General features: G+C 38.4%; 1 protein-coding gene across 1 annotated transcript in view; it reads left to right on the top strand.

The window, feature by feature from the left end:
* TTC39C (tetratricopeptide repeat domain 39C) overlaps positions 1 to 10,132 on the top strand; it is a 108,680-nt gene that overhangs the window by 46,818 nt on the left and 51,730 nt on the right. Inside the window, exons 2-3 of the mRNA XM_039217951.1 lie at positions 6,616 to 6,664; positions 8,973 to 9,101. Of these exons, the coding sequence (XP_039073882.1) occupies positions 6,616 to 6,664; positions 8,973 to 9,101 (178 nt within the window). The remainder of the gene's footprint in view (positions 1 to 6,615; positions 6,665 to 8,972; positions 9,102 to 10,132) is intronic.

Below are 10,132 nucleotides of genomic sequence, written 5' to 3'. Positions count from 1 at the left end.
AATTGAGGAAAAGATAGTCAATTGCTCCTCTGCATTTGCCATAGGTTTTCTGCCTTTTTATACAGAGAAAAATCTGGAGCCGTTTTATTACTACTGATGATGCATTTCCAAAAAGCAAACGGTGGCAATGACCATAAGAAGCCTTCTCATCAAAAAGGATTCCGAGAGGCCTCTTTTGTGGAAGATTTTTGTGTTTGCTTTTTAATTTTTTGTTTTGAAAATAGCCTAAAACGTCTTAAGCACATAAAATACTTTAGTCATTTCCCATGTTGTGGTCACCCAACCTCAGTAAATAAGTCATGGCAAATCTTGTTTTATCTGTGCATTTGCATGTGCATGTATGTTTAAATGTTTAAAGTGTTTGTTAATTTTTGAGAGAGAGAGACAGTGCAACTAGGGAAGGGGCAGAGATGGAGACACAGAATCTGAAGCAGGCTCCAGGCTCTGAGCTGTCAGAACCCAGATGGAGCCCAACATGGGGCTTGAACTCACAAACTGTGAGATCACGACAATACCTGAAGTCAGACACTTAACCAACTGAGCCACCCCGATGGCCCTCAGTGTATTTTTGAAACAAATCCCAGTCATCATTTATCTGTAAATACTTTTCAAATACATCTCTAAAAAATGGTTTTTAAAATGTAGCCATACTTAAAAAATTAAGATTCTGTGATATAATCAAGTGCCTGCAGTGTTCATTTATCAGATTTTTTCTTTTTAGTTTTTTCCCCAAGAAAAAGTTTACATACAGTGAAGAATGTATACATGTGTAAAGATTGCAGTGTTACTACTTAAACCCAAATAAATTTATAGTATATTTCCAGTATTCTAGCATCTTCCCTTGAGTTCTTTCTAAGTTGATAATATCTCCAAAGGTTCCACTGTTCTGTCCTCTGTTGTCAGAGGTCAGAAGGGTGTTTTTTTTCCCATAAAGTAGGCTACATGCCTAGTGTAGAGCCCAACACAGGGCCTGAACTCATGACTCTGAGATGAAGATCTGAGATCAAGAGTTGGACACTTACCCGACTGAGCCACCCAGGTACCCTAAATAGTGGTTTTGAACTTCATATCAATGGATTCATATACTCTTTGGTGCCTGTTTTTTTTTTTTTTTACTCAAGATTGTCTGTGAAATTTATTCATGTTATTGTATTTAGCAGTAGTTTGTTCTCATAGCTGTGAACTGTTCCATCTCATTGAATGGATATGCTGAAATTAATTAATCCATTCTATTTCCAGTTTGAGGCTATTATTATGAATAAGTACTATTAACATGCCATACATGTCTTTTGAGGACATAATAATTCTATTGTGTATACAGATGTGTACTGAGGAATGAAGTTAATGGATTATGGGGTAGGCATATGTTTACCTTTAGTAAATATTATTAAGCAATATATGAGAGTTCTAGTTGCTCCACTTTCTCATTAACACTTGGTGGTGTTAGTCCTTGTGAGTATGGCCAATCTGATGAGAGTATAGTGGTATTTCATTGCGGTTGCATTTCCCAGTGCTTTTCAGCACTTTAATATGATTATTGACTTTTAGATATCTCTTTTCTGAAGTGCCTATTCAAGACTTTTGCCCATTTTTACTCAGTAGTCATTTTTTACTGATTCTTGGGAATTTTTATATTCTGAGGATCAGCTTTTTGTTGAATAAGTGGATTGCAACTATCTGCAATTTGTCTTTTTCAGTCTCTTATGAGTGAGTAGAAATTCTTAATTAAGTTTTGATGTCAGGTCTCCAGCTCTGTTGTTCTTTAAATTTTATGGTATTTGTCTTTTCCATGTAGATTTTATTTTTAAGTAATCTCTGTAACCAATGTGGGGCTCAAACCTATAACCCAGAGATCAGGAGTTGGAGGCTGTACCAATTGAGCCAGCCAGGTATCCCTCCATGTAGATTTTAGAGTCAGCTTTTCAATACCCTGTTCCCCCCACCCCCCCACACCAGGGGTTTTGTTTTGAATTGCACTGAAACTGTAGATAGGTTTAAGAGAAATTAACATTGTTGCAATATTGAATTCTAGTCCCTAAAATAGTATATATATCTTTATATTTGAGGTTAGTAGTTCACAGCCAGGGTTGATTTGCTCTCAGAAGACATTTGGTGATGTCAGGAGACATTTTTGTTCTATCTGTGGTGGGGGTGGGGGTGGGGTGGCTGCGTGCTACTGGAATCTTGTAGATAGGAGGTAAGGATGCCGCTCAACGTCCTACAGCTCATAGGACAGCCCCCAAAACAAAAAATTATCTGACCCAAAATGTTAAGAAACCCTGATTTAGGGAGGTCTTATTTCTTTTTTTAGTAATGTTTTGAGTTTTCAGCATGGCAGTATTACACATCTTTGTAAGATTTACCCTTATGGATAATTAGTTATTTGGTGCTATTGTGATTTTTGTTTCATATTCTAATTGTTACGAGTATGTATGTAAGTGTGTGTGTGTGTGTATATATATATATATGTGTATATATATATATATATATATATGTGTATATATATATATATATATGTGTATATATATATATATATATATGTATATATATAAGCACATACGTACTCCTCTCTCTATGTGCCTTTATGTGCCTCTTGTATTTTGAAACTTTTATTTTAGAGATTCCTTTCCCGTTTCTTTCCCCCTACTCATATATTTTTTTTCTTGTCATTGAAGAAAGTAGGATCTTTGTCCTAGAGTTTCCTGCAGCTTGCATATTGCTGATGGCATCAGCATGGTGGCATTTGGTGTGTTGTCCTGTCTCTGTGGTCATTACCCATCTCCAGTATTTCATGAGGGGCTCCACAATGAGACACTGATTCTGTTTGCTTTTCATTATTTTCCCAGGATATTTTTGTGAAAAGACTGCCCTCCTACCCAATTAATTCATTACTCTGAGTCCATAGAGAAAGGATGGGGCAAATGCTCTTTCTTTCTTCCTTTCTTCCTTTCTTCCTTTCTTCCCTTTCTTCCCTTTCTTCCCTTTCTTCCCTTTCTTCCCTTTCTTTCTTTCCTTCCTTTCCTTCCTTTCCTTCCTTTCTTCTTTATTTTTAATGAGTTTTCAAAATAACGGGTCAGTTCCTTAACGTCCTCCATGGGATCTTCCATAGGCAATGAAAGACATGTTGCTCTTGTGTTGTTTTTAATTAAAAGTATCATTATGAATTTACAGTTTAACCTTATTTGATGTTTCAAACTATTGCTGTTTTTACTGTCATCAGGGATTATTGTTCTGTGTTTGTGTAGTGGGAAGTTCTTCAAAACCCTCATATGGCTTTTAAACTTCCTAGCTTTCTGCTCTAATAAGATACTCCAGGCTGTTCTTGAACACAGCCATTTCTTCCAGGACCTATGGTCTCATTTGCTTACTGTATTTAGAGCGAGCACTAGATCCACTCAGTGCAACTAGTGCTGTTACTTCTAGGCTTTTTCAGTAAATAGAAATATTTACTTTTTGAAAGATAAAACCCATGACGTTATATCCTAAACTATTAGATTTTTAATTAAGTACATTCTTTTTCCTGTGCACAAAGTCCTGAGTCCTTAGGATGACAGTACCAGCCTGACTGGTGAGAATATGATTACTGAAAAAACAAAATGTTTTTGCCATATTTTGGGGTCTGTTTTTAAGAATATTTCATAATAAAAATGCACTGTTGGATTATTGTGTTCTAAAGTCACTTGGAATAGTTCTGTGTGTTTATTTTACCGACTGGATTTGTCTTTAGGTATATTAATTTTACTTTTTAGGGATTGCATTTTTAAAATTTGGTATTATGATGTGCAATATTCACATGATCCCAAAGTCTAATCTACAAAACAAAGTATCTACAGAGAAACTTTGTTTCTATCCTTGTTTCTTCTTCCCTAGTCCTTCTCTCACCTTGTAGAATCTCTTTTTTTAAATTATAAGTTACTCCACCATTTTGTTTTCAATATTAGCAAATATATATATATCCTTACATAATCCCTTCTTTAGATAAGGGAGGTTTTCACCATGTGGTCTGTTTCACTTTTCCCCACCTCTGTTTTTTTTTATCTATTTTCTGGTATTTAAGAAGATGTGTATTTTTGGTTCTAATGCTTACCTTTATACTTGGTCTTTACATAATACCCTCACTTCCCTTGTGTTTGGATCACTGTTTATTGGTTCCTAACATAAGTACATTGAGGTGAGCTTGGAGCCTCTTTATTCTCCTTCTTTAGATTCAGCTTTAAAGTAATGATGCTTGTACTCTTTGGGAACGTTTCCAAATCCCTCGAATAAGTAAGTTTATGTAGAAACAAATCCGTTGGCCAAAAATGATCAAAATAAGGTAAATCAACATAGGGTTAAAAAGTCAAGTGACCCTTGTTAAATTCATTAAAAAAATTTTTTTTAAACTTTTTGTTTATTTTTGAGAGACACAGAGAGAAACAGAGATAGAGCATGAGCAGAGGAGGGCAGAGGGAGGGAGACACAGAATCCGAAGCAGGCTCCAGGCTCTGAGCTGTCAGCACAGAGCCAGATGCGGGGCTTGAACTCATGAACCATGAGATCATGACCTGAGCTGAAGTTAGATGCTTAACCAACTGAGCCACCCATGTGCCACTAAAAAGTTTCTTTTAATGTTTGTTTATGAGAGAGAGGGGGGGAGGGAGGGAGAAGGGGAGGGGCAGAGAGAGAGAAAGAGAGAGAACAGAAAGAAACCGAGGATCTGAAGCAGGCTCCCCTATGACAGCAGAGAGCTGGATATGGGGCTCAAGCTCATGAACTGTGAAATTATGACCTGAGTCGAAGTTGACGCTTAACTGACTGAGCCACCCAGCTGCCCCAAGCCTTGTTAAATTCTTAAAACAACAGGTCTTGTGTGGCATACGAAAGATTGTATGTTTGTTGATCGGTTTGTTGTACTGGGTACATTATCTAACGTGCCAGATGCTGTGGGGTTTGCAGAGAATGTACTTCAAGGAGGGAAGAGTGTTTCCTTTGGGCTGGTTTTTCACCTAAGCTGGTATGTGAAGTACCAAGGGCCAGGCTAGAATACCATGAATAATTAATAGCTTTGGCTCTCAGAAACCTAATTTTAGTCAAGAACAAGAAGCACATCCCTAGTTTCAGCTTCTTTCATTTCTCAGATGGCGAAATGGTTACGTGTAAGCAAGGCAAGGGGGAAGCCACGCTAATCCACACTTGATTGAAATGAGTTTGTTCTGAAAAGCATGGTTCTCCGTCTTTCATTCTTTTACTGGTTCAAATTTGTTGAATGCCTGTTGTATGTAAGATCTGATGATAAGGGGTAGAGGCAGAAAATAACATTCTAGAAGAAACACTGAAATGCAAACCAAATTCGGGTAGGACCCTATACCAGTATGTCTGTGAGGAGCCATGGAGGGGACGGTGTGGGTTGGGGAAATTGCTGTCTTCTCTGGCACATCACGTTTGTTTGGAAGGACAGCAGACTTCATCGTGTGCTGTGCATGCGCTGCTAGAGCTTGGCTTATGGGTGTGAATGCCAGCGAAAGTTCTTCACAGTGTGTTGATCATTGTACTTCTCTTGCTGGTTTAGTATCCTATTAGATGAGGGTAAACGAGTAATTGTAGATTTGAGTAAGTACTAAGTAGATGGAGAAAAATGTAGCAGAAGGTTGATATTCCAAATTAATCAGGTTCCTTTTTGCCCCACTTCTTCCCCTCCCCCCCTCCTTACTTTCTCTCTCTTCCCTTGACCCTAGGGGAAAATGGATGTGCATACTCTGTAATGCTCTCTTTAGCAGTTTGTCCCAAGAATACATGTGGACTTGCCTGAAAAGATATAGGTACAAAGATGTCCATCTAATACACTCACTGTATCTGTGTGTGTGCATATGTGTAGATATATGTGCATGTCCACCCCTCCCCAGACACACACTCACTTTGCATGCCAATTAAATTTCCTATAAGAGATTGACTAAATGCATTGTTCTTTCCTTTATTTTAGAATGACCTTATGCTGTCTACATAATTTTTTAAAAAATCAGTAAAATTATTTTTATTTAAGGAAGGAGTTATTACTTATTTTTTCTTAGTGCAGTTTACAATGATTTAGATTTCCTAATGGTTATGAATTTGAAAGTTTATATTCCTATCTTCTTTGAATTGGTATTAGTTTGATTTGGTTTCTTACATGTGTAGTTGGATAATGACTATTACAGTGGGGGAGTGTCTGACTCCAGGGGAGGCCTTCTTGAAGTTTTTAAGATGGAATGAGTGGGTTTTCAAGGTTGGCTCAGTGGTAAAATCTTTGATCTCCTTTAAAAATGATGGTTACTTGTTATGTGTAGTTTTGAACATGTTTTGCATTTTAAGATGAATATTAATCATCTTTCTTTGGCCATGGGTTTATAGATGTCATGTGGGTTTGCTAGAGCAGCCTCTTATACTTTTTTATGTACCTGGCTTTGCAGAATCAAGGGTAGATTCTAATCTGACAGGCAGACTGTGAACCTCCTTGCCTCCAACTTTTTTCTTAGGGTAATTTAATCAGCTCTAAGTCTTTATTATGTCTCCAATTATTAGAAATATATAGTGATCCTAATATATCAAATGTTTATCAAAGTATACATTAAAAATAATTTTATTTTGTTTTTTTAACAGAAATCATAGCCCATTGATGAGTTTCGGAGCTAGCTTCGTCAGTTTTTTGGTGAGTTGGTATGGGGAGAGGTATTGGTGTGAACGAAACAAGTATGTAAAGTATGTCTTAGAATTACTGGCTGTATAGATACAGATATTTTAGCATTTAATAGTGGAATCAAGTTTTGCCTATTAACCAACACCTATGAGATATCCTCTCTCCCTTAATTTTAAAAATAAAATGCTTATACCTTCCAGAGTATTCTGTTTTACTTAATAAATTTTTTAATATAATTGGAAAGATCTTTCCAAAAAACAAAATTGCAGTAGAGATTTAAAAAGAAAAAATCAAGCTTTGGATACTAAAGGTTTGGTCTAAAATCATTGTTGACTGGAAGGCAAGTTAAATTAGCGTATCTGAAATTTGTTAGTTACGATTACATTTTTAAATATTAGTATTTAGGAATTGAAGGGAGTATATTACAGTTGGGTTTTTTAAGCAAATTTGGCAATGTAGAAAATTGGATGCTTTTTTTCCCCAGAAATGAGTATAACATCACACAAACCACTTTGCAACACAAAATTAAAAATTGCTATCTTAGAATGGTATAATAGCGCGCGCGCGCACGTGTGTGTGTATAATCAATATCATGTGTAGAGACCAAATAAAGTAGAGAAAGCATTTAGATTTCAGATCCAGAAAGATATCTGTAGACTGCTGTGTCCTGCGCAGGCTGTCAGTGCCCAACCACAGACACCAGACCAGCTTCCCATGACATGGATTTTCATTCAAACTGTTTATTTCCTCTTACTGTCAGGGAGTATGACAAAAGTTTTTAAGGCCTGCTGTTTACAAGAAAACATAGCCTCCGACTTTCAGGAAAAAGGTACTCTGTGGGAATCACTACATGAGTACCCACTTAACTGTAGAGGCAGTGAGGGAGACCCAGCCAAAGTGTGGGGCAGAAAGGTGGGGAGGGAGGCTGTGGCAGGGCTGGGGTCTTCTTGGAAAGAGTGTGGGGGTGGGAGCTTGGGCAAAGGTGGTTATGGTCTGGTTTGGCTACAAGGGGAGAGAGTATATTATTATTTATTTTTTATATAGCTTATTGTCAAGTTAGTTTCCCTGTAATACCCAGTACTCATCCCAACAAGTGCCCTCCACCATGCCCATCACCCCCCTCTCCCCCTCTCCCCCCCCACTCCCATCAACCCTCAGTTTGTTCTCAGCATTTAAGAGTCTCTCATGGTTTGCCTCCCTCCTTCTCCTTAACTGTTTTTTTCCCCTTCCCCTCCCCCATGGTCCTCTGTTAAGTTCTCTTGTTCCACATATGAGTGAAAACGTATGGTATCTGTCCTTCTCTGCCTGACTTATTTCGCTCAGCATAACACCCTCAAGGTCCATCCATGTTGCTACACATGGCCAGATGTCATTCTTTCTCATTGCCATGTAGTATTCCATCGTATAGATAAACCACATCTTCTTGATCCATTCGTCAGCTGGTGGACACTTAGGCTCTTTCCATGATTTGGCTATTGTTGAGAGTGCTGCTATGAACACTGGGGTACATGTGCCAAGGAGAGAGTATATTAGAGTCCTACAAAGGAGGCCTAGAATGCCAAGGGGAGGGCTTGCTGAATGGATAGAGAATGGAGAGCTAGCTGTGAGTTCATTAGGTCCTTCCAAGAATCAGGTGTCATGTCTGCCCCTATAGCCCATTCATATCCTCAGAAACCTCAGTCTCACTGGTGAAAGTAGCAGGTTTTCAGCAGAGAAGGAAACTGCTCTTACCCGGTCAGATGTGGTCTGGAGAAATCTACCAGGATCAGGTGCGTGGAAATGGACTGTCAGTGGAATTTTTCACTGTGAACAATGTAAAGTGGGTTCCAAATAAGGGAACCCCTTTGGAACTGCCATCTCTGAAAAGACTCATGCTTTTCCAGGAGCATCTGTCAGCTGATGTTTCACTAGGCTTCTGTGCGGTACTTGATGGAAGGAGCCCAGGGGTTCGGTGTGGGTAGAATGGACTTTTCAGTGAGACACTGCTATAAAAACTGAGTGAAGTGCACTAATTAGAAATTATACAGAGCTTTTGATACTGTGTTCAATGACAACAAAAAAGATTGTAGAACAGTAATTGCAGGAACATTTATTACCATATATTTTTTCATGTAGGTGTAGCGGTGGTATGTTCTCATTTCATATTGAGATTATAGTTCTTGGAAATGATTAGAGTGTGCCGTAACGTTCTGATTCTCTTACTTGCAACAAATAATTTGTTTTTTTTTTCCTCCTAGTTTGGGATTTTGTTGTAATAAATTGCCTAAATTTTCAGACATTTACTGGTTCATTCACTCCTTCCTTCCTTCTTTCTTGGAAGAATGCCATGATGACATTTGAGGAAGAAAAAATGCAGTTGGCATGTGATGACTTAAAAACTACAGAAAAGCTGTGTGAAAGTGAAGAGGCTGGAGTAATTGAAACCATCAAGAATAAAATTAAGAAGAATGTAAGTAGTAAGTACTGTGTCCGTAGGTAATGAACTGGGTGCCACTTAGGAAAGTGCTCATTTACTTGGTTTTTGATATTTAGGATTTCCCTGAAAGCACATGTTTTTTATGGCTTTTGATTCTGTAAAATGTCTTTTTCAAAACAATAGAATCCCTCCATACCCCTATCAGTCATTAGAGCCGTTAAGTGTATTAATTCTTTTGCTATCTTAGGCTTATCTTCTTCCATAATGGGCCATGTGATAAGAGCTTTTGTAATGATGCTTTCATATATGTAATTCAAATGTGTTGCATTTTGGCATAATTGAGGAATTCAACCATTTACCTAATATTTTCCAGGCCTTAGCAGTCTTTGGTTACAAATGAAGTCATGATAACATTGCAGTCCACATTTCCTGATTTTGCTTTCACCTTTCAGTGCCAAAGTCTAGTCTTGGGAGGGACCTCCTCCTGCCCCTGATATTTCTGGAGTGGCCCGGGGTCTGCCGTGTGTGACATGTTGAGTTGACAAGCCAGTCTTTTGGTTGTGGTCCTCAAAAGCCATCTGTCTTTTCTTCGGCTCCTTCATGTCCAGGTGGCTTTACCTCTGCTTTGATGATGGTGTGCACTATGAGGAAGCCACTGATGGGCCAAGAGTACAGCCTCCTGATGCTCCAGAAGGGCCAGAGGTTTCCTTGATCCCTCTTTCTCCAAATCCTGCGTCTTATCAGTGACTGCGTCCTGTTGCCTCTTTCTGAAATACCTCCTGAATTCATCCACTTCTCTCCCCACTCCTGCCATTTCCTTAGGTCAGCTGCCATCCTCATTTGCCTACGATAACTCTCACTGTTCTCCAATCGATTCTCCAGAATATAGTCTCTAAAATGCAAATAACATGTTTCTGGCTTCATCTTCTGGCCCCCACCATTGCCATTTGGTAAAGTCCAAACTCCTTATAGTCGCTGACCGGGCACTTTTCCTCTGCCTAAAACATCCTCCTCCCTTTTGACCTGGTTCCTAATTCTTTACTTTCTTTCCTTCCTTTCCTTCC

This window comes from Hyaena hyaena, unplaced genomic scaffold (assembly GCF_003009895.1).
Source record: "Hyaena hyaena isolate Hyena2069 unplaced genomic scaffold, ASM300989v1 scaffold_14, whole genome shotgun sequence".
Classification (NCBI taxonomy): Eukaryota; Metazoa; Chordata; class Mammalia; order Carnivora; family Hyaenidae; genus Hyaena; species Hyaena hyaena.
This window is presented reverse-complemented; position numbering and strand designations above follow the sequence as displayed.